The 26098-nt window shown below is 37.1% G+C and overlaps 1 protein-coding gene across 1 annotated transcript in view; it reads right to left on the bottom strand.

Moving 5' to 3' along the window:
- Positions 1-26098, bottom strand: part of LOC121023557 (butyrophilin subfamily 1 member A1-like) — a 76765-nt gene that overhangs the window by 17318 nt on the left and 33349 nt on the right. The window contains exon 5 of the mRNA XM_040465514.1: positions 12685-12705. Within this exon, the coding sequence (XP_040321448.1) occupies positions 12685-12705 (21 nt within the window). The remainder of the gene's footprint in view (positions 1-12684; positions 12706-26098) is intronic.

The raw sequence follows: 26098 nt of genomic DNA, 5'->3' as shown, positions 1-26098 counted from the left end.
TCTATTTATCCACATTTGTGCCAATAAAGTACTGTTCTTATTATTATAGCTTTACAGTACATTATGGTATCCAGAAGGGTGATACCATGAGCTTTTCCTTCCTTTTCAAGGTTTCCTGCTTCAGAGCTAAGATAATTGCATAGTAGGAGAACTTTAGGCTTTTCTCATTACTTAAACAAACCTAGATGGCTGTCAAATCATTCTGAATACCTATGAAATTGACCTGAAGACTGACAGAACAACTTCACAACTAGAGGGAGAGAAAAGGCGACATTGAGGAAAGTAGGAAATGCAAAGACATGGTTTGGGGGAGACATGGATCCTGGGCACTGTGGAAGGGAAGGACCCCTGGTTGCAGAGAAAGACAAGAGAGAGAGAGAGACAGAGACAAAGACAGAGACAGAGAGAGAGAGAGAGAGAGAGAGAGAGAGAGAGAGAGGATTATGCAGGGAAATGCACAAGGAGGACACTTCCTCAAAGCCATTGACTGGGAATAACAAAGGAGCTTATTTCCTAGAATTTTTTTTTTATCCAATAGGGCTTAAAGCCTGGAGTTTTTAACATCAGGAGGCTTAACTGGGATACAGAACAAAAAGTACTGTCCTACTCCTGTGGAGAAGGCAGGCAAACACCACAAGGGCAGGTGGCTTGGCTGGAGGAATGCTTGGGGAACACAGGTAGGGATTGTTATTCTTCTTGGAGCACTTGAGTGGCAGGTGGCATTCATAGGGACCCCTCTACAGGGACAAAAGTTTCAGAATGTTCCACTTCCCTCCCACACCATTGATAATAATTACAAAGCCTTCTGTCAAAGGCAGCTCAACCCTGACACTGTCTTCCTAGCCTGTGATTGCCCTTATCAGCAAAACCTGCATCAGTCTCAGTGAGATGAGACCCTCTTCCAGAAGACCAGTGCAGCCCCTGCCCAAACCATGTCCCTAACGTCTGTTGTTTTCAAAGTTGGGAGCCTTTACTGGAATGGACCCTGCAATGCTCATTGCTAGAAGACAGGCAAACTACCTAGGGACAGACAGCATGGAAATGGGAATCTGAAAAACACAGGGAACACACAGAGGGGAGATTATTCACTCTTCAGTGAGTGCTTCTCTGAGAGCAGCAGACACAAGAACCCCTCACTGGAAACAAAGGAGTTGGTTGGTGATATCTGTCTCCCTCACCACTCAGTATAAACACAGAACAACCTTTAGTAAATACACAGTGCTGAGACTGGCTGCCTACCTTGCTTACACCAAGTCTCACACCCCTGTGCTCTGCCAATATTTCCATTCCCTGTCAAGTGTGCCTCAGTCCCAGCAAGGCAGGTTCCTTCCTCAGTGGACCGACAGAAATGCTGTCCACACCATGTCTCCCAACCACAGTGTCCTGCAAGGCTTCAGTTCTACTGGAAGTCACATCAGCTATCATATAATGAGCAGACCAGAGCATGCCTAGTTAAAATTTGCCACACTCTGGCAAACAAAAACTCAAAAAGTAGGGATTGAGGGAACATACATCAAAAAAATAATGGCCATATATGAAAGACCCATTGTTAACATCATCTCACTAGAGAAAAATTGAAAGATTTTCATCTACAGTCAGGAACAAAACAGGGATATCCATTCTCATCACTGTTATTTGACACTGAAATTACAAGCCTCAGCAATCAGACAGTTAAAGAAATAAAAAGCATCCAAATAGATAGGGAAAAAGTCAGTCTTTCACTACTTGCAGATTAAATGATATAGACAACCCAAAAGACTCCATCAAAAAATTCCTAGAAATGATACAGGAATCCAATAAAACCACAGGATACACAATCAATGTACAGAAATCTTGTACAGAAGTACAATGTATAGAAATGTGCAGAAATGTTGAATTCCTAATTCATCAACAATGAAGCAGCAGAAAAAGAAACTAAAGAATTGATCCTATTTATAATTGCACCAACAAACATAAGATACCTAGGAATAAACCTAACCAGAGAGGTGAATGATTTGTAATCTAAAAACTACAAAATGCTGATGAAAGATATTGAAGAAGACACAAGGAAATGGGAAAAAATTCTATGCTTATGTTTACAATGAATCCATACTGTTAAAATGCCTCAGCATTTTAGAATACATAAGCATTCTATGTTGTAAAAAGATGTTGAGAATGGACATACTTGTCATGTTCTGAACGTGGAGGAAAAGTTTTCAGCTTTTCACCATTAAGTATAATGTTAGCTGTGGGTTCTCAAGTAATCAATCTAAACTTACTGCTAAAGGAGCTAGAAAGGGAAAGGACAACCAAAAATGCTACTGAAAATGAAGATTAGAGCAGAGGTAAATGAGATAGAGACAAAGTTGAAAATATAAATGAAACCAAGAGCTGTTTCTTTGAAAAGTTAGACAAAATTGGTAAATTTATAGCCAGGTTTATCAAGAAAAAAAAAAAAGAGAGGACACAATAAATAAAAATCAGATAATGGAAAAAAACACAGCAGGTTTGCAAAGATTATAAGAGAATATTATTTAAAAAAATGTCAACAAATTGGACAAACTAGAAAAAAATAGGTAAATTCCTAGAAAGATACCAAGTTCCAAAACTCGATTAGGAAAAATAGAAAATTTGAAAAGCCACTTAATAATAATAAAATTAATAATTAATAAACTTTTAACAAACAGGAGTCCAGGACTAACGGTGTCACTGGTAAGTTCTACCAAACATCTAAAGAAGCATTAATACCTATTCTTCTGAAACTATATTAAAAAATAGAATATGGAAGAAAGCATTCAAATTCTTTCTATGAGGTCAGCATTACCCTGAGACCAAACCAAAGGTACAGAAAAACAGAACAAAACGAAATACTAAAAATAAACAAAAACAAACAAAAAACAAAAATACAACTACAGGCTAGTATCTATGATGAACATGCATGAAAATTGCCAAAAAAAATATTAGCAAAGCCATATTCAACAATACATTAAAAAAATCACTAACCATGATCAAGTAGTAATTATTTCAGGGATGCAAGCATGTTTTCACCATTCACATACCAGTCAATGGGATTAATGTCATTAATAAGAGAAAGGATAAAAAAACATATGATCATCTCACTAGAGGAAGAAAAAGCATTTGTCAAATTACGACATTCCTTCCTGATAAAAACTCTCAACAAAGTGGATTTAGAGGGAAAATATCTCAACATAATAATGGTGATATATAAAAAATTCAATCTAACATCATACAATAGTGAAAAACTGAAATCTTTCCCTCTAAGTTTTGAATACGACAGGGATATTCAGTCTCACCACTTTTATTCCTCATAGTAGTGCTGAAAATCCTAGCTGCCACAATTAGACAATAATAATAATAATAATAATAATAATATATTCAAATTGCAATGACACAAGCAAATGGAAAAATGTATTATGCTTGCTTTTTAGAATAATTTATATATTTAAAATGTCCATCCTACCTAAAGCAACCTAAAGTTTCAGTACAAATCCAACAAAATGCCAATAACATCTTTTAAGATAACTTGAACAAATAATCCTAAAACTTTTATGGAATCACAGAAAAAAAAAAACTTGTATAACTAATGAAATCTTGATTTCAGAACAAAGATAATGGAATCACAATGGCAGATTTAATGATAGACTACAAACTGCAGTAATCAAGGCAGTATAGTACTAACACAAAAATAGACACATAGATCAATAGAATAGGATACAGAGCACAGAAATAAGCCCACATGTATATAGTCAACCTATGACAGAAGATGCAAGAATATATCATGAGAAAACAAGGTTTTTCAACAAGTGGTGTTGAGAAAACTGCACAGGTATATGTGAAAGAATGAAACTGCACCACTTTCTTACACAATACACAAAAATACAATAAATATGGATTGATGATCTAAATGTGAGACCTGAAGTCATAAAGCTTCTAAAAGAAAACAGAGGCAGTAATCTCTTCGTCATTAGTTTAGCCTCATATTTATGAACATATTGCCCCAGGAAAGGAAAAATAAAAGCAAAAATAAAGTACTGGGACAACACTAAGGTAAAAATTCTTCAACAGAAAAGGAAGTCATCAACAAAATATAAAGGCAAATCCTTGAATGAGAGAAGTTTGCAAATAATATATCCAAGAAGAGGTTAATATCCAAATATGTAAAGAATTTATACAGCATGAACAATACCAAAAACAATCTGATTTAAAAATGGGCAGAGGACCTGAATAGACATTTTTTTCTAAAGAAAACAAACAGATTGTCAACATATACTTGATAATATGTTCAACATTAGTAATTATAAACAATTTACAAATCAAAAACACAATAAGATTATCACCTTACACTTGTTCGAATGGCTGGTTCCAAAAAGACAAGAAATAACATAAGATGACGAGGGGGTAGAGTAAAGGGAACTCTCAGACAGTGTTGGTGGGAATGTAACCTGGTGGAGCCATTGGGGAAAACAGTATGGAGATTGTGCAAAAATTTAAAAATAGAAACACCATATGATCCATAAATCCACCACTGGGTATTTGCCTCCCAAAATGAAAATGCTATTTTTTTAAATTTGAGTTTCAAGTCTTTACTTAAATTCCAGTTAGTTGAAATACAGTGCAGTATTGGTTTCAGAAGTAGAATTTAGTCATTCATCAGTTCTATAGATACCCATTGCCCATCACAACCAGTGCCCTCATTAATACCCATCACTCATTTAACCCATTGGTCAGCCCACCTTCCCTCCAGCAACCCTCAGTTTGTTGTCTACTTAAGAATCAGTTTGGGGCGCCTGGGTGGCGCAGTCGGTTGAGCGTCCGACTTCAGCCAGGTCAGGATCTCACGGTCTGTGAGTTCGAGCCCCGCGTCAGGCTCTGGGCTGATGGCTCAGAGCCTGGAGCCTGTTTCCGATTCTGTGTCTCCCTCTCTCTGCCCCTCCCCCGTTCATGCTCTGTCTCTCTCTGTCCCAAAAATAAATAAACGTTGAAAAAAAAATTAAAAAAAAAAAAAAGAATCAGTTTTATGGTTTGCCTCTCTCTCTTTTCCCTTCATATGTTCATTTGTTTTGTTTCTTAAATTCCACATTCGAATGAAATCTTATCGTATGTGTCTTTCTCTGAATGACTCATTTCACCTTGCATGATAATCTCTAGCTACATCCATGACTTCCCAAATGGCAAGATTTCATTCTTTTTTTTTATTGCTGAGTAATATTCCATTATACACACACACACACACACACACACACACACACACACATTACATTATACATTACATTACATATACATTATGTATATGTATATTTTTTTCACATGTTCATTATTGATTCATCAGTTTATGGGAATTTGAGCGCTTTTTATTTTTGCAAATTTGCATAGTTTGGATATATTAGATAATGCTTCTAAACACAACAGATGCATGTACGCCTTTAAATCATTTTTTTTTTTTTTTTTTTTTTTTGTATCCTTTGGGTAAATATTTAGTAGTGCAATTGCTGGATCTTATGGTAGTTCTATTTTTAACTTTTTGAGGAATTTACATACTGTTTTCCAAGTGGATCAACCAGTTTGCATTCCCATCAACAGTGTAAGGGGGTTCCCCTTTCTGTGTATCCTTGCCAACATTTGTTTTTTCCTGTGTTGTTAATTTTGGCCCTTCTCACTGGTTTGAGGTGATATTTAATTTACTTTTGATTTGTGTTTCCTTATTGATGAGTGATATTGACCATCTTTTCTTGCTTCTCTTAGCCATTAACACCTTTTTTAGAAAAAGTGTATATTCATATCATTTGCCCATTTTTAACTGTATTATTTGTTGTTTTGATGTTGAGTTTTAAAAGTTCTTCATCTATTTTGGATAATAACCCTTTACCAGATATGTCAATTGTAAATACCTCCTCCTATTCCAAATGTCTCTTTTTAGTTTGATTGTTTTCTTCACTGTAGAGAGGCTTTATCTTGGTAAATTTCCAATAGTTTGTTTTTGCTTTTGTTTTCCTTGCCTCTGGAGAAACAGCTAGTAATGGCCAGTGTGGAAGAGGTTACTGTTTTCTCCTCTAGGATTTCAATGATTTCCTCACTAACATTTATGCCTCTTACCCTCTTTTAATTTACTTTTGTGTATGGTATTCAGAGTGGTCCTTTTCCTTCTTTAGCCTCTTGCTTTCAAGTTTTCCCAACATCATTTGTCCAAGAGACTGTCTTCTTCACATTGGATATTCTTTCCTGTTTTGTCAAAGATAAGTTGCCCATATAGTTGTGGGTCCATTTCTGGGTTTTCTATTCTTTTCCATTGATGTATGGGTCTGTTGTAGTGCCAGTATCATATTGTCTTGATCATTACAACTTTGTAATATAACTTGAAGTCTGGAATTATGATGTCTTCAGCTTTTCTTTTCATTTTCAAGGTTGTTTTTGCTATTCCAGGTCTTCTGCGGTTCCATAAATTCTTATAAATATTCCATCTCTGAAAAATGCTGGTGTATTTTGTTAGGGTTTGCATTAAATATGGCAATTTTTTTGGTAGTATAGACATTTTTACAATTTTCTATATTCAGTATCATGTTGTCTGCAAATAGTGAGTATTTGACTTCTTTGTTGCCAATTTTGATGCTTTATATGTCTTTTTGTCATCTGATATCTCAGGCTAGAATTTCCAGTAGTATTTTTAATAACTGCTGAGAGTGGGTATCACTGTCATGCTCCTGTATCATGGAGGAAAACCTCTCAGTTTTTCTCCATATCAGATGATATTAGCTGTGTGCCTTTTCCTTATGGCCTTTATGATATTGCAGCATGTTCCCTCTATCTCTACTTTATTTAGGTTTATGTTTTTTTTAAATATTTGATGCTGTACTTTGTTAAATTCTTTTTCTGCATCCATTTAGAGGAATGTATTGTCCCTATTCTTTATTTTGTTAACGTGGTGTATCATGTTGATTGATTTTGCAAATATTGAACCACACTTGCAGCCCAGGAATAAATCCCACTTGATCATGGTGAATAATTCTATTAATGTACCTTAGATTCAATTTTCTACTTGAGGGATATTGGCCTTTAATTTTCCCTGTTTGTGGGATTTTTATCTGGTTTTGGAATCACAATAATGCTGGCCTCATAGAATGAGTTTGGAAGTTTTCTTTCCATTTCTATTTTTTGGAACATTTTTAGAAAAATAGGTATTAAGTCTTCTGTACATTTTTGTTGAAATTCACTTGTGAAGACTCTTGCCCTGAATTTTTTGTTGGGGGATTTTTGATTAATGATTCCATTTTTGTTGTTGGTGGTGGTTATTGGTCTGTTCAAGTTTTCAATTTCTTTCCATTTAACTTTGGTAGTTTATATGTTTCTAGGAGTTTGTACATTTATACCAAGTTGCCCAGTTTCTTGACATATGATGTTTCATGACATTCTCTTATAATTGTATTAATGTAGTGTTTGTTGTGATCTCTCCTCCTTTATTTGTGATTTTATTTATTGAGGTCTTTTCTCTTTCTTTTTGATAAATATGGCTAGGAGTTTATAAATGTTATTAGTTTTTTCAACCAGATCCTTTTCCCATTTGCCTGTTCTTTTTTTCCTCATTATTTTCTCTATCATAAATTTCTGCTCTAATCTGTCTTAATTCTCTTATTCTGCTGGTTTGAGACTTTGTTTGTTGTTGTTTACATATCTCTTTCAGGTGTAAGCTTAGTTTTTGTATTTGAGATTTTTCTTACTTCTTGAAGGAGGCCTCTATTACTCTATATTTCCCTTTTTCTACAGCTTATGCTTCATCCCAAAGCTCTTGGGCCATCTTGTTTTCATTATCATTTGTTTCTGTGTATTTTTTTTTATTTCTTCTTTAATTCCCTGGTTGATCCATCCATTCCTGAGTAAGATGTCCTTTAACCTCCATGTATTTTTGATGTTTCCATTTTTTTTTTTCTTGTGGTCGATTTCAAATTTCATGACATTGTGGTCAGAAAACATATATGTTATGATCTGAAAGTTTTTTGTACTTGTTGAGGCCTGATATGTGACAAAGTAGGTGATCTATTCTGGAAAATATCCCATGTGCACTTGAAAAAACGGTAATCTGATAGTTTAGGAAGAAATGTTTTGACTACATATGTTAAGCCCATTTGGCTCAGGGTGTCATTCAAAGCTATTGTTTCCTTGTTGATGTTCTGCTCATATTATCTTTCCATTGCTGCAAGTGAATGTTAAATTCCTCTCCTATTATTTTATTATTACCAATTAGTTCCTTTATGTTTGTTATTAATTGTTTTATAAATTGCAGTGCTTTCCTTTTGGGTGCATAAATATTTACAATTGTTAGATTTTCTTGTTGGATAGCCTCCTTCATTATGATATAACGTCCTTCTTTATCTCATATTATAGTCTTCAGTTTAAAATGTAGTATGTCTGGGGGTGCCTGGGTGGCTCAGTCGGTTGGACATCCAACTTCACCTCAGGTCACGATCTCATGGTTTGTGAGTTCCAGCCCCGCCTCAGGCTCTGCGCTGACAGCTCAGAGCCTGGAGCCTGCTTCGGATTCTCTGTCTCTGTCTCTGTCTCTGTCTGCCCCTCCCCCGCTCATGCTCTGTCTGTCTGTCTCTCTCTCAAAAAATAAATAAATGTTAAAAAAAAATTTTTAAATGTAGTATGTCTGTTATAAATATTGCCAGTAAAGCTTACTTTTGACATCTATTTGCATTGTAAATGTTTCTGCATCCCCTCACTTTCAGTTTGCTTGTGTCTTGAGGTCTAAAATGAGTGTTGTAGTCAGCATAAGTGTGTCTTTTTCTCTTACATATCCATTTGGACACACTGTTTTTTGATTAGATCATTTATTCAATTTACGGTGTAATTTTTTTTTCAGAATAATTATCGATATATCATAATCAACGTTTATTTATTTTTGGGACAGAGAGAGACAGAGAATGAACGGTGGAGGGGCAGAGAGAGAGGGAGACACAGAATGGGAAACAGGCTCCAGGCTCTGAGCCATCAGCCCAGAGCCTGACGCGGGGCTCGAACTCACGGACCGCGAGATCGTGACCTGGCTGAAGTCGGACACATAACCGACTGCGCCACCCAGGCGCCCCTCTGTGAAACTCTTTATCTCTCCTGTTCTGAATGATAGCCTTGCTGGATACCTTACTACTGACTGCAGATTTTTCCCATTCAGCACATTGAATATATCATGGAACCCTTTTCTGGCCTGTCAAGTGTCTGTGGAGAAAACTGCTGCTAACCTTATTGGTCTACCTTTATGAGTTAGTGACTTCTTTTGTCTTGTTGCTTTTAAGATTTTTTTCTTTATCTTTATCTTTTGCAAATTTAGACACAATATGTCTTGATTTTTACCTGCTTTTGTTCATTTTGATGGAAGTTATATGTGCGTCCTGAATTTGGAAGTCTGTTTCCTTCCCCAGATTGGGAAGTATTCAACTATAATTGTCTCAGATAAACCATCTGCCACCTTTTCTCTCTCTTCTTCTGGGATTGCTATTGTAAGAATGTCATTACATTTAATGAAATCACTGATTGCATATGTCTACTTTCATGGTTCAAAATTTTCCTTCTGTCTTTTGATCAGCTTCTTTATTTTCCATAAATCTATCCCCTTTGTCACCTCTTCCTTCCTCTGCTTCTTTCATTCTTGTAGTCATTGAATCCAGTCAGTTTTGAATCTCCATTATTGCACGTTTCATTTCAGCATGATTGGTTTTAAGATCTTTTCTATTTGGGGTAATAGGCTCCCTGGTGTCTTCTATGTTTTTCTCAAGCATAGGTAGTATTCTTATAATTGTTGCTTCAAATTGCAAATCATGTATATTACCTATATCTGTTTCAAGTGGATCACTGGCTGCGACATTTTGTTGTACTTTTTTGGGGGAATGAGTTGGTCTGTCTTGACATTTTGTCTAAGTCTCTTTTCTTCTGTGTTAGGTACGTCTGTTATGTTTTGTGCTCCTGAGAGTAATGGCTTTATGAAGAGCAGGTCAAATCATGTCCAGAGACCCATGCTTCAAAATGTATCTGTAGTGTGGCACTCTGCTGCTGTTATGCATGCTCTATTCCTCAAGTTAGTCCTCTTGAGTTTTTCCTGCCAGCTGTGGGGAATGTATGGAACTTGGCCACAAATTGTCAAATCTTAAATAGGTGTCCTCTAATCTACTTGTTAATAAGGATGTGAGTCTATTCCCCTTGTACTTCCCCTTATACATGATCTTTGCAGAACTCTATGATTGGTAGAGGTAGTGCATAAGAAGGATTCTGCTGGTCCTCTGGAGGGGACCTGCTTTGCTAGTCGTTTGACACACTTGCCAGAGAAAAGTAGTACCAGTAGAATGCTGGACAGTGGGGCTGGGTGTAAGCAACTGAAACAGCCAATGTTGTCACTGTGCTGTTTAATGAAGTTAGTTTATGCTGCAGGACAGAGGAGGAAAATTATCACTCCAGCTCCGTTGTCCCCAGAATGGGTAGTTTCTGCTGTCTGCAGTCAGGGAAGCTCTCCCAGAAGAGTAGATAATTTCCTCTTTTGTGTGATAGTTTTTTTGAGACTGCTGTTTTTACACTGTCTGTTTCTGGTTTTCCTGCCTGACTGGAGAAGCACATTGTGCTTTGCTTCTATCCTGGCCAAGCCAGCTGAGTTTTAAAATCCAAACTTTAGGGACCTGGTGTGGTGGCAACATATATAATGTTACTTAGCTTTAAAAAAATAATGAGATCATGATATTTTCCAAAACATGCATTGTTCAAGAGGGTATTATGATAAGTGAAATAAGTCAGACAGACATGTACCATATAATTTCACTCTATGTGGAATCCAAAAATTCAAAACAAAAAACAAAAACAAAACAAAACAAAAAACAAGGAAACAAGGAAAAGGCAAACTGTTAAACACAAACAATAAATTGTTGCCACACAGGTGGTGGGTGTGGACAAGGGCACAATAAAAAGGATTAAAAATGCAAACATCTACTTATAAAATAAATAAGTCACAAAAAAGAAATGTTCAACCTAAAGAATATAGTCAGTAATGGTATAATAGTGTATGGTGACAGATGGTGACTATACTTATTGTGGTGAATATTGAGCAAAGCATAGAAATGTCAAATAAATATGGTGTACACCTGAAAAATTCAATAATATAGGCTAAATTCAATTTAAAAAATACATTACAAAAAATAAAACAAAACAGTATTTTCTTTCTATATGGAAAGCTGTCTCCAGAGATGGCACTTAAACTTCTACTGTGTCTAAAATCTCCTACTTCCCAAGATACCTGTGTATATGATTAAGCCCAGAACTCACAATTCAAAATTCCTGCAATAGGAATAGGTACTACTTGTCTTCAATCTCTGACTACCCCAGATTCACATTATCTTTTCAGCTCCAGGGGCCTGTCTCCCCAAGGGCCTAGACTCATTCAGCTAGACTGTGTCCTGGGAATAGGACTAGGAATAATGTTCAATATCTACATCTTACAGTATTGCACTCATTGTAACTAAATGCAAGTACATGCATCTGTCCCAGTCCAAAGTGACAAAGAGAGTGTAATTTCAGTTTTCAAAAGTGCTCTGGTCTTTCCTAATGATTCAACACTTTTCAGTACTTAATAACGTTTTTCATTGATATTGTGATTTCTTTAATTTTTTAATGTTTATTTATTTTTGAGAGAGACAGAGAGAGAGAGAGAGGAGGCGCAAATAGAGAGGGAGACACAGAATCCGAAGCAGGTTGCAGGCTCCAAGCTATCAGCACAGAGCTCGACTTGGGGCTGGAAGTCATGAACCATGAGATCATAACCTGAGTCAAAGTCGAACTCATGAACCATGATATCATGACCTAAGCCAAAGTCGGATGCTTAAACAACTGAGCCACTAGGCACCTCGATATTGTGATTTCTTAACCAAAGCAGAAGAATACTACTTACCTTAGAAACAAGGCTTGGTTTACTCCTAGATATCTTACCACTTATTCTCAAATTGTAATACCAAAAGTTAAATGGCATCAATTTCCATGTAGCCTGGGAAGCTCCATGTCTTTTTCCTGGATTTGATCTGTTTCTTGTGCATTAATACTTTGTATTGTTTTAGCCCATCAGGTAATTATAAATAAAATTTAAATTCTAATGTTAATGGTTCTTAATAGTTTTGTAAATTATCAAGTAAATTTTGATACAGCCACATTCTTCATGGTGTGGCTCCTGGCTGCACAGCATTGGCATTTCTCATATGGGACCTTGTTAGAAATGACAATACTTGAGCCCAACGCAGAAATATTGAATCAAAAATTAAGAGATGTGTCCCAGAATTATGTGCTCTCCATGGCATTCTGATCGATTCTTGGTTTTGAGAACATTTACTTTAGCTGGTCCTTAGAAATAACTTAATGAACATAACAGTACATTGTTTCTGCCCTAGTTCTCTGAAACTGACAAATCACAGCTCCTCCTTAGGGATGTTGTTAGAACAATGTTCATATATATTAAACAGTTAAATAGCCCTTACTTAAGTTCTCATCCTGGGCTCTCTTTTTTTGACATGGATAAGATTAGTCCTATGGCAACTTGCCTTGCATACACAATTCCTGCAGTCTTTTCTTTGGATTCATGTTGGTCAGGCACAACTTGAATTTGTGACCCTGTCCTATAAACAAATGCTTGAACTGCTCTGAGTTAGAAGTAAACAAACTCACCATGCTTCTTCTTGAGTGAACCTAAAAGGAAAAAGAAAAAGAAAAAGAAAAACAGACAAAAATGAATTTATTAGTAGAACTCATCTATGGTGTGGTTGAGCTTCTCTTTTGGCTCACAAGAGGATACTCTATTAATCCAATTTGACATTCAGGTTTTTAGAGAGTTTCCTTCCACTGTTTAAAAGCATCATGAAGTCTTGTGTATGCGTGTGTGTGTATACATATATACCTATATTTTAAACCTAAAATAGTAGAATACAGGATTAATAAAATGGGAAATAAAGGTAAAACTTTAAAAGACTTTATTTTTTTTTTTTACCATTTATTTATTTCTGAGAGACAGAGAGAGACAGAGCATGAGCAGAGAGAGAAGGAGACAGAATCCTAAGCAGGCTCCAGGCTCCCAGCTGTCAGCACAGAGTCCGATGCGGGCTCGAACTCACAAACGGTGAGATCATGACCTGAGCCTGAGTCAGATACTTAACCGAGCCACCCAGGCGCCCCTAAAAGACTTTAAATCAATAGCCTGGGGTTAATTATTTCTAACTGCAATGAAATCATTATAGAGAAAAATACGTTATTATTTTAAATATTGTGAATATATATATACATATATACACACACACCATATGTAAATTATATAAATATATAAGAATATATGTAGAATAGATAGATAGGAAGATAGATAGATGATAGATAAATATAATTATAAGATACCATCTGACTTCTTAATTAAATTTATAATCTTTGGCAGTAGTACATTCTACTGTTGTGCAAATATCACCACTATTTCTGAAATATTTTTATCACCCTGCACAGAATATCTATATTAATCAGTAACTTCCCACTGTCTCAAACCTCCAACTCCCTTTAACTCTATGTCTGTTTCTATAAAATCTGATTAGTCTAGCTATTTAATATCAGTTAATCATGCAATATTTCCCTTTTTGTGTCAGGCTTATTTTACTTGGTATAATGTTTTCAAGGCTCATTCATGTTAGACTATATATCACAATATCATCCCTTGCTATGAATAATGAATATTTCACTATTTTATGTAATATAATTTTCCCATTCATGTAATGATGAACATTTGTGTCGTTTCTATATTTTTGGCTGCTGTACATAATGCCACGATGAACATTGGCATAAAGAAACTCTTCAACTCCTTGTCTTTAATTATTTGGAGGTATGTTACTAGGAATGGAATTGCTTGATCATATGGTAATTATATTTATAGTTTTTTTGAGGAACTGCCAAAAGTTTTCCACAATGGCTGCAGCATTTGAAATTCCCACCAGCAATGTCCAAGGGTTGTAATTTCTCCATATTCTCCCCAACACTTGTTATTTTCACTTTTAAAAATAATATAGCCCTCCTAAAAGGTGTGAAGTGGTATCTCATTGTGGTTTTGGTTTTCATTTCCCTAATGACTAATAGTGTTGAGTTTCTTTTCATGTACTTCTTTGCCATTTTATATCTTCTTTAGAAAAATATGTATTTTTTTTTCTATTTTCAACTTAGGGTTGTTTGTTTTGTTGTTGAATTTGTAAAGTTCTTTATGTGCTCTTGAGATAAAACCCTTATTTGATATATATTTTGCAAATATTTTCTCCCATTCAGTAATTTGTCTTTTATCTCTCTTGGTAATGTCCTTTGATACAAAGTTGTTTTAAATGTCAATGAAGTTCTGAGCACCTTGCTGCCTTAGTCTGTGGAGCAGGCAGCTTGATTGTGCAGTTATATGTTTGAGCCCCACATTGGGTGTAGAGATTCCTTAAAAATAAAATCTCTAAAAAGTTAATTAAAGAAGTCAGTGAAGTTCAATTTATGTGTTTTGTTTCCCCCTTTGGTGTTTGTGCTTTTGGTGTCCTGTTTAAGAGTACAAGGTCATGACTTGCCCATGTTATTTATTCTATACTTTTTTATTAATCTTTATTTCACTGATATATTTTGAGTTAGTTTTTCTATATATATGAAGCAGAGATCCAACTTCATTCTTTTGCATGTGGAAATGCAGTTATTCCAGAAACACTTGTTAAAGGGACAATATTTACACACAGAATGGACTTTGAGCTTTTGTGAAAATTCAATTTGCAATAAAGGTGTAGGTTTACTTATAGACTCTCAATTCTATTTCATTGATACAGATATGATATACATGATAAAGAGATGAAAGATAGATAGATAGAAGTTATACAGATAGATAGATATTTATTCAATAACCACACCTTTTTGATTACTGTAGCTTTGCAGTAAGTTTTGAAATGAGAAATTATGATCCCTCTAACTTTATTCTTCAATTTCAAGATTTTTTTTGTTGTTGCTATCCATGGCCTCTTGTGATCCATAAAAATTTGTATACCAGTTTCCTCACTGTAAGAAGTGAGCTTGGAGTTTTGATAGTGATTGCATTAAGTCTGCTGATCACTTAAGTAATATTGGCATCTTAATCATACTAAATTTGCATTTTTATGAATTCGTGATTTCTTTCCATTTGAAGTCTTTAATTTCTTTCATAAATGGTCTGTAGTTTTTAGTGTGCAATTTTTTACATCCTTGTTTAATTTATTTCTCCTTGCTTAATTTTTCTAGACACTATTGTAAACAGAACTGACTTTTTAATATATTTTTTTCTGATTTTTTTCAGGTTTATAAATATGTAACTAATTTTTGTATGTTGATTTTCTACCCTATGAATTTGATAAATTGATTCATTATTTCTATTAACTTTCTTGTGGGTTGTTTGATTTCAACATAGAGGATGATGTCATCTGTGAATAGATTTTGTTTCAATTTTTATTTTCCAATATGAATATCTTTTATGTATTTTTCTTTTCCAGTTGCTCTGGATAGAACTTTCAGTACAATGTGTTGAATAGACGTGGTAAAACTGGCAAATTGTTCTTGTTCCTGACTTGAGGAAGAAAGCTTTCAGTTTTTCCCTTTTCATATAGTGCAAGCTTATGGATTTTGAAAACCTTCCCTTTCTTATGTTGAGGTAATTTCCTTATATTCGTATATTTATTAATGCTTTTAATAAGAAAGAGTGATAGATTTTTTTTAAATGTCTTTTCTGTGTCACTTGAGATTATCATGTAGGCTTCTACCTTTAATTCACTAGTACGGCCAATTACATTATTTGGTTTTCTTATATTGAAACACTCTTGTATTCCCAGGAAAATTCCACTTGGTTATAGTGCATGAATCTTTTTATATGCTGTTTAAGATGCTTTTAGATTCAGTTTGGTTGCATTTTGTTAAATACTAGTAAGGATATTAGTCTGTATCCTTTTTTCTTTCTTTCTTTCTTTCTTTCTTTCTTTCTATCAATCAGGCTTTGGTATCAGGGTAATGCTTGCCTCATAAAATGATTTATGGAGAGTTCTGGACTCTTCTATTCCTTGGAAGTGCTGTGAAGCATGGTTTTTAATTCTTTAAATTTTTATATAATTCACCACTAAAGTCATATTGCCCTGAAAATTCTTATTTTGAAAGACTTACATTTACGTATTCAATTTTGTTACTTTTTATAGGTCTGTTGTGATATGGTAGATTATTTTGAGTCAGTTTCGATAATTTTTGTGTTTCTAGAGATTTGTTCAATATGTCTTGATTATGCAATTTTTGGTAAGCAATTGTTCATAATATTCTCATTGTAACTCGGATTTATTCACAGATCCTAGTACTGTCCCCTTTCATTTATGCTTTGTTTGTGTTTTTTCTTATGTTTGTTTGTTTGTTTGTCTTTTCTTCTATTTTTCTTTCCAGTCTAGTCAAATGCTTTTAAACTTTTTTGACCTTATAAAAGGCACTATAAAGTGACAATTTATTTTTTTTTCTATTCTATATTGTTTCCTTTTCTTCTCTCAGCTTTTCATTTAAATTGCTCTTTTTTTTTTAATCTTCTACTTCCTCACGTCTAATTTTATTTACTAAGGATGTTAATTTAGAACTGTGTTGTTTACAACTATAGTTTTCTCTATGGCCACTTTCTTCACTGTATTCCGTAAACTTTGTTATGTTGTGTTCTTTTTCACTTTCATTCGTCTATATTTTCTAATTTCTATCATAATTTTTACTAAATTGTTTTGTATTGTTGAGTTTTTACATATTTCTAAATTTTCCAAGTGACGTTTAAAAAGTCTAAATATGACTTCAAACTTTCAAAGTGTATTAAGGCATGCTTATTGAGTCACCATCCAATTTACACTTGTAATGAAGATCAGTCACCCCAACCAACACTGTAACTTTTTTCTGCCTGTTGGCTCAGACACATAAGGATTCCTATGTGGCCAGGTGGCATTCTCAACTTCCAGTTCGGTTGGAATTATTGTTGTATATCCCAATGGAACATTCCTCCCTCTGGAACAAAGTCTGCTAGGCCAACAGAACATAAAGTCATGGGGAAAAAATTAAAATTTTGTTTATGGTTCACTGTAGGTAACTGTGAATGATGCCACTCCATTGGCTCTGCTTTGATTTCAAGATTTGTGAATTAAGATAATCAGCACCATTGATTGAATGCTGATTCAGAGCAGACACATTCTTCAGGAGAAAGTTCTCCTGGTCCTATGAATATTGCAACCTACTTGGTGTTGTACTTGAGCATTTAAAGTTTATTTACTACCTTTCCCTTCGTTGAGATATCACACTGTTCCATAATATTGATGACATGCTGATTGGACCTAGTGATAAATTGTAACAACTATTCTATACTTATCAGTAAAAAAGGGGGTGGAAACATTTCAGACTAAAATTCAAGGCTTGTCTAGAAACTTCTAAGGGTGCAGTGGTTTGGGACATGTGGAGATATTCTTTCCAAGGTACATGATAAGTTATTGCATCTGGACCTTCCTACAACCAAGAATGAGGCACACCATTCATTGGGCAGCATTGGATTTGGTAGGCAATATTTTCCCCAGTTGGGTGTGTTATTTTCTCTCATTTACAGATTCAATAGTCTGCTCGTTTCATGTGGGACCCTGAACTAGGTCTATATTATTGTGGAAGCTGTTTTGTCTCTACTCTGGTGAGACACAGTGACATTTTTGGTCTCCTAGAATTAGTGTAGGTTCAGATATAGTGTGTAGTCATCCCAAATTGTCTGTTTATTTCCCTTACTGCAATGTACATTTACTCTGGTAAAAGTCTTAGAACCCTTGGGGAAAGTCTGTGAGAAAGTTTGAGTATCAATTTTCAGTAATATGGTGGAGTTCATTCTCAAAGAAACACAAATTGCCACTACTTAAGGACTTTGATCTATAAATTGGCTCAAATCAGAAAATGATTGAATGACTGTGACTATGTTTTTTATGATATAAGTTAGGCTTCTGTTTACCTGACTTAGAACTTTTCTGCTTGTACAAATCAAGCAAAAATTTAGCAGACTTCCTATTTTACTTCTAAGACTACCATGTTTAGTCAACTGCATAAGTCTGCATGAGTCAGACTCCTAAAAATGCTGCTTTGACTCTGCTGTCCATTACAGTAGTCCCACCCCCTGTGCCTTTGGACGTTGAGTGCCTCCACCTAACCTTTACCACCTTGGGGTCTAACTCCTCTCACTGCATTTAAAACTTTCAAGTAAGGGAGAGGAGGAGGGAAGATGGCGGCGTAGGAGGACGCTGGGCTCACCTCGCGTCCTGCTGATCACTTAGATTCCACCTACACCTGCCTAAATAACCCAGAAAACCACCAGAGGATTAACAGAACGGAGTCGCCGGAGCCAAGCGCAGACGAGAGGCCCACGGAAGAGGGTAGGAAGGGCGTCGAGGCAGTGCGCGCTCCACGGACTGGCGGTAGGGAGCCGGGGCGAAGGGGCGGCTCGCCGGCCAAGCAGAGGCCCCAAGTCTGGCTTGCAAAAAGCAAAGGGGCCTGACGGACTGTGTTCCGACAGCAAGCGCGACTTAGCGGCTGGGAGGTCATAAGTTAATAGCTCTGCTCAGAAAGCGGGAAGGCTGGAGGACAAAGGGAAGGAAAGCTGCTGAGCCCCCGGACGACAGAGCTCAGTTTGGTGGGGAACAAAGGCGCTTGCCAGCGCCATCTTCCCCGCCCATCCCCCAGCCAAAATCCCAAAGAGAACCAGTTCCTGCCAGGGAACTTGATCGCTCCGCGCAAACACCCAACTCTGTGCTTCTGCGGAGCCAAACCTCCGGCAGCGGATCTGACTCCCTGCTGCTGCCACAGGGCCCCTCCTGAAGTGGATCACCTAAGGAGAAGCAAGCTAAGCCTGCCCCTCCTGCCCCTGTGCACCTTGCCTACCCACCCCAGCTAAGACGCCAGATCCCAGCATCACAAGCCTGGCAGTGTGCAAGTAGCCCAGACAGGCCACCCCACCCCACAGTGAATCCCGCCCCTAGGAGAGGGGAAGAGAAGGCACGCACCAGTCTGACTGTGGCCCCAGCGGTGGGGTGGGGGCAGACATCAGGTCTGACTGCGGCTTTGCCCACCAACTCCAGTTATACACCACAGCACAGGGGAAGTACCCTGCAGGTCCTCACCACGCCAGGGACTATCCAAAATGACCAAGCGGAAGAATTCCCCTGAGAAGAATCTCCAGGAAATAACAACAGCTAATGAGCTGATCAAAAAGGATTTAAATAATATAACAGAAAGTGAATTTAGAATAATAGTCATAAAATTAATCGCTGGGCTTGAAAACAGTATAGCTGACAGCAGAGAATCTCTTGCTACAGAGATCAAGGGACTAAGGAACAGTCACGAGGAGCTGAAAAACGCTTTAAACGAAATGCATAACAAAATGGAAACCACCACAGCTCGGATTGAAGAGGCAGAGGAGAGAATAGGTGAACTAGAAGATAAAGTTATGGAGAAAGAGGAAGCTGAGAAAAAGAGAGATAAAAAAATCCAGGAGTATGAGGGGAAAATTAGAGAACTAAGTGATACACTAAAAAGAAATAATATATGCATCATTGGTATCCCAGAGGAGGAAGAGAGAGGGAAAGGTGCTGAAGGGGTACTTGAAGAAATAATAGCTGAGAACTTCCCTGAAGTGGGGAAGGAAAAAGGCATTGAAATCCAAGAGGCACAGAGAACTCCCTTCAGACGTCACTTGAATCGATCTTCTGCACGACATATCATAGTGAAACTGGCAAAATACAAGGATAAAGAGAAAATTCTGAAAGCAGCAAGGGGTAAACGTGCCCTCACATATAAAGGGAGACCTATAAGACTCGTGACTGATCTCTCTTTTGAAACTTGGCAGGCCAGAAAGAGTTGGCACGAGATTTTCAGTTTGCTAGACAGAAAAAATATGCAGCCGAGAATCCTTTATCCAGCAAGCCTGTCATTTAGAATAGAAGGAGAGATAAAGGTCTTCCCAAACAAACAAAAACTGAAGGAATTTGTCACCACTAAACCAGCCCTACAAGAGATCCTAAGGGGGACCCTGTGAGACAAAGTACCAGAGACGTCACTACAAGCATAAAACATACAGACATCACAATGACTCTAAACCCATATCTTTCTATAATAACACTGAATGTAAATGGATTAAATGCGCCAACCAAAAGACATAGGGTATCAGAATGGATAAAAAAACAAGACCCATCTATTTGCTGTCTACAAGAGACTCATTTTAGACCTGAGGACACCTGTAGATTGAGCGTGAGGGGATGGAGAACTATTTATCATGCTACTGGAAGCCAAAAGAAAGCTGGAGTAGCCATACTTATATCAGACAAACTAGACTTTAAATTAAAGGCTGTAACAAGAGATGAAGAAGGACATTATATAATAGTGACAGGGTCTATCCATCAGGAAGAGCTAACAATTATAAATGTCTATGCGCCGAATACCGGAGCGCCAAATATATAAAACAATTACTCATAAACACAAGCAACCTTATTGAGAAGAATGTGGTAATTGCAGGGGACTTTAACACCCCACTTACAGAAATGGATAGATCATCTAGACACACGGTCAATAAAGAAACAAGGGCCCTGAATGAGACATTGGATCAGATGGACTTGACAGATATATTTAGAACTCTGCATCCCAAAGCAACAGAATATACTTTCTTCTCGAGTGCACATGGAACATTCTCCAAGATAGATCATATACTGGGTCACAAAACAGCCCTTCATAAGTTTACAAGAATTGAAATCATACCATGCATACTTTCAGACCACAATGCTATGAAGCTTGAAATCAACCACAGAAAAAAGTCTGGAAAACCTCCAAAAGCATGGAGGTTAAAGAACACCTTACTAACGAATGAGTGGGTCAACCAGGCAATTGGAGAAGAAATTAAAAAATATATGGAAACAAACGAAAATGAAAATATAACAATCCAAATGCTTTGGGACGCAGCGAAGGCAGTCCTGAGAGGAAAATACATTGCAATCCAGGCCTATCTCAAGAAACAAGAAAAATCCCAAATACAAAATCTAACAGCACACCAAAGGAAATAGAAGCAGAACAGCAAAGGCAGCCTAAACCCAGCAGAAGAAGAGAAATAATAAAGATCAGAGCAGAAATAAACAATATAGAATCTAAAAAAACTGTAGAGCAGATCAACGAAACCAAGAGTTGGTTTTTTGAAAAAATAAACAAAATTGACAAACCTCTAGCCAGCCTTCTCAAAAAGAAAAGGGAGATGACCCAAATAGATAAAATCATGAATTAAAATGGAATGATTACAACCAATCCCTCAGAGATACAAACAATTATCAGGGAATACTATGAAAAATTATATGCCAACAAATTGGACAACCTGGAAGAAATGGACAAATTCCTGAACACCCACACTCTTCCAAAACTCAATCAGGAGGAAATAGAAAGCTTGAACAGACCCATCACCAGCGAAGAAATTGAATCGGTTATCAAAAATCTCCCAACAAATAAGAGTCCAGGACCAGATGGCTTCCCAGGGGAGTTCTACCAGACGTTTAAAGCAGAGATAATACCTATCCTTCTCAAGCTATTCCAAGAAATAGAAAGGGAAGGAAAACTTCCAGACTCATTCTATGAAGCCAGTATTACTTGGATTCCTAAACCAGACAGAGACCCAGTAAAAAAAGAGAACTACAGGCCAATATCCCTGATGAATATGGATGCCAAAATTCTCAATAAGATACTAGCAAATCGAATTCAACGGCATATAAAAAGAATTGTTCACCATGATCAAGTGGGATTCATTCCTGGGATGCAGGGCTGGTTCAACATTCGCAAGTCAATCAACGTGATACATCACATTAACAAAAAAAAAGAGAAAAACCATATGATCCTGTCAATCGATGCAGAAAAGGCCTTTGACAAAATCCAGCACCCTTTCTTAATAAAAACCCTTGAGAAAGTCGGGATAGAAGGAACATACTTAAAGATCATAAAAGCCATTTATGAAAACCCCACAGCTAACATCATCCTCAACGGGGAAAAACTGAGAGCTTTTTCCCTGAGATCAGGAACACGACAGGGATGCCCACTCTCACCGCTGTTGTTTAACATAGTGCTGGAAGTTCTAGCATCAGCAATCAGACAACAAAAGGAAATCAAAGGCATCAAAATTGGCAAAGATGAAGTCAAGCTTTCACTTGTTGCAGATGACATGATATTATACATGGAAAATCCGATAGACTCCACCAAAAGTCTGCTAGAACTGATACATGAATTCAGCAAAGTTGCAGGATACAAAATCAATGTACAGAAATCAGTTGCATTCTTATACACTAACAATGAAGTAACAGAAAGACAAATAAGGAAACTGATCCCATTCACAATTGCACCAAGAAGCATAAAATACCTAGGAATAAATCTAACCAAAGATGTAAAGGATCTGTATGCTGAAAACTATAGAAAGCTTATGAAGGTAATTGAAGAAGATTTAAAGAAATGGAAAGACATTCCCTGCTCATGGATTGGAAGAATAAATATTGTCAAAATGTCAATACTACCCAAAGCTATCTACACATTCAATGCAATCCCAATCAAAATTGCACCAGCATTCTTCTCGAAACTAGAACAAGCAATCCTAAAATTCATATGGAACCACAAAAGTCCCCGAATAGCCAAAGTAATTTTGAAGAAGAAGACCAAAGCAGGAGGCATCACAATCCCGGACTTTAGCCTCTACTACAAAGCTGTCATCATCAAGACAGCATGGTATTGGCACAAAAACAGACACATAGACCAATGGAATAGAATAGAAACCCAGAACTAGACCCACAAACGTATGGCCAACTCATCTTTGACAAATCAGGAAAGAACATCCAATGGAAAAAAGACAGTCTCTTTAACAAATGGTGCTGGGAGAACTGGACAGCAACATGCAGAAGGTTGAAACTAGACCACTTTCTCACACCATTCACAAAAATAAACTCAAAATGGATCAAGGACCTGAATGTGAGACAGGAAACCATCAAAACCCTAGAGGAGAAAGCAGGAAAAGACCTCTCTGACCTCAGCCGTAGCAATCTCTTACTCGACACATCCCCAAAGGCAAGGGAATTAAAAGCAAAAGTGAATTACTGGGACCTTATGAAGATACAAAGCTTCTGCACAGCAAAGGAAACAGCCAACAAAACGAAAAGGCAACCAACGGAATGGGAAAAGATATTTGCAAATGACATATCGGACAAAGGGCTAGTATCCAAAATCTATAAAGAGCTCACCAAACTCCACACCTGAAAAGCAAATAACCCAGTGAAGAAATGGGCAGAAAACATGAATAGACACTTCTCTAAAGAAGACATCCGGATGGCCAACAGGCACATGAAAAGATGTTCAGCGTCACTCCTTATCAGGGAAATACAAATCAAAACCACACTCAGATATCACCTCACGCCACTCAGAGTGGCCAAAATGAACAAATCAGGAGACTCTAGATGCTGGAGAGGATGTGGAGAAACGGGAACCCTCTTGCACTATTGGTGGGAATGCAAATTGGTGCAGCCGCTCTGGAAAGCAGTGTGGAGGTTCCTCAGAAAATTAAAAATAGACCTACCCTATGACCCAGCAATTGCACTGCTGGGAATTTATCCAAGGGACACAGGAGTGCTGATGCATAGGGGCACTTGTACCCCAATGTTCATAGCAGCACTCTCAACAATAGCCAAATTATGGAAAGAGCCTAAATGTCCATCAACTGATGAATGGATAAAGAAATTGTGGTTTATATACACAATGGAATACTACGTGGCAATGAGAAAAAATGAAATATGGCCTTTTGTAGCAACGTGGATGGAACTGGAGAGTGTGATGCTAAGTGAAATAAGCCATACAGAGAAAGACAGATACCATATGGTTTCACTCTTATGTGGATCCTGAGAAACTTGACAGGAACCCATGGGGGAGGGGAAGGAAAAAAAAAAAAAAAAAGAGGTTAGAGTGGGAGAGAGCCAAAGCATAAGAGACTGTTGAGAACTGACAGCAAACGGAGGGTTGATGGGGGGTGGGAGGGAGGAGAGGGTGGGTGATGGGTATTGAGGAGGGCACCTTTTGGGATGAGCACCGGGTGTTGTATGGAAACCAATTTGACAATAAATTTCATATATAAATAAAAAAATAAATAAATAAAAAATAAAAAAAAAGAAAAGTGATAAATGAATATAAAAAAAAATAAAAAAAATAAAACTTTCAAGTAAGTGACTAATTTACTGTGAATTCTGACCCAGAAAGATGAGTGATCACAGTACACTTCAAGGATGCTCTTAATGAGGCTCGTCTCATAAATTTATTCCTCACAGTTATGATGTGAGGTATGTCATTTAGACCCTCCTAGCATGGGTGACTGGTCTTAAAAAACAAATTCATTCTAACTTTCTAATCTACCTAAATCTTCGAATTCCTTCCTTCACATTAAAGAAAGTAATGTCTGGTATACCCAGTTCACTTACATTTGTTGTTCAGTGTTTCATCCAAAGTGCTTTCTGACCACTTGAGTTGCAACATTAATAAAATGCAGACTTCATACCAGTAAAGTTTACCTGATCCAAATTTATGTCCCTTCTACAATTATTCCATACACTTAATATCCATTCCCACTCACATTACATGCATTATTACTTGTATTAATTAGAAAACTTAAGTTTCTAATTTACACTCCTTTAGATTGTATCACACCTCCAAATGGGTTACACTTTTTTTTTTTCAACGTTTATTTATTTTTGGGACAGAGAGAGACAGAGCATGAACGGGAGAGGGTCAGAGAGAGAGGGAGACTCAGAATCGGAAACAGGCTCCAGGCTCTGAGCCATCAGCCCAGAGCCTGACGCGGGGCTCGAACTCACGGACCGCGAGATCGTGACCTGGCTGAAGTCGGACGCTTAACCGACTGTGCCACCCAGGCGCCCCTCACATGGGTTACACTTTAATACCACATTTAGGATTCTGCTGGGACTCAAGTCTAATTAGAAATATAGAAGCAAAAAGGTGCTATAAGTCTTGTGACAATCAGCATTATCTTGTAAGGCAATTTCCTCAGAGGAAACCATTATTAATTTTATGTAATACAGAGTTAATCCCCATCAGGTGGAGGTGGACTCAGAGGCCAGGTGGGTAAGGATGCCGCTACTACTGAGGTTATGCAGGACACTTCTGTGTGCTGGGAGGTCAAATCTACTAGAACTGAGGAGGGAAATTTTCATGGAGGTAGGTAAGTTTCTTCCATTGGTTAAAAAAAAAATCAGAATTTAGGGGCCACATGTTCCCAGGTTCACCAGGGTCTCCCCACATACCCACCTCAACATATAAAATTCCATTCTCCTTCACCAGTGTTGTCACTTTAAGAGTGAATGACATTTAGGGGAGCCTGGGTGGCTTAGTTGGTTAAGCATCCAACTCCACCTGTGGTCATGATCTCACAGTTCGCGATTTGAAGCCCCGCATCAGGCTCTGTGATGGCAGCTCAGAGCCTGGAGCCTGTTTCAGATTCTGTGTTTCCCTCTCTTTCTGTCCCTCCCCTGCTTGCACTCTCTCTCTCTCTGTCTCTCTCAGAAGTAAATAAACATTAAAAACATTTTTTTTTAATTTTAAAAAAGAGTAGATGACATTCAGTACTGGGAGTTTAACTTATGTTTCAATTCTCCTAGTCACAGGCTGAGGTTCTGTGTTTGGTTTTAAGCAATTTTAATCATGCAACTACAAGAAGTAAGGGACTTCTTCAAGGCACACATAGAAGTTCTTAGATTATTTATGTCACACTTGAGCTGAAAATTGTAGTCCCTGAGCTCATCTTTTTCTTGCATCACTTTGCCTAGTGGCAATAGGAGTAACCAAGCAACATCATTACATTTTTAGTTTAAAAAAAATGAAAAATGTCATATGCAGTCATGCAACTACTTGTTTCTTATAAGTGGTGATTAGGAATATCCAAAGCAGATATTTTGCATATTTCTATAAACAGTCAAAAACATGAACTATCTGTGCTCTCTTTACTACTGGAAATAGAGTC

This window comes from Herpailurus yagouaroundi, unplaced genomic scaffold (genome assembly GCF_014898765.1).
Source record: "Herpailurus yagouaroundi ecotype Mexico unplaced genomic scaffold, PumYag 566, whole genome shotgun sequence".
Classification (NCBI taxonomy): Eukaryota; Metazoa; Chordata; class Mammalia; order Carnivora; family Felidae; genus Herpailurus; species Herpailurus yagouaroundi.
Note: the sequence above shows the minus strand (reverse complement) of the source record. Positions and strands in the feature narration are given on the sequence as shown.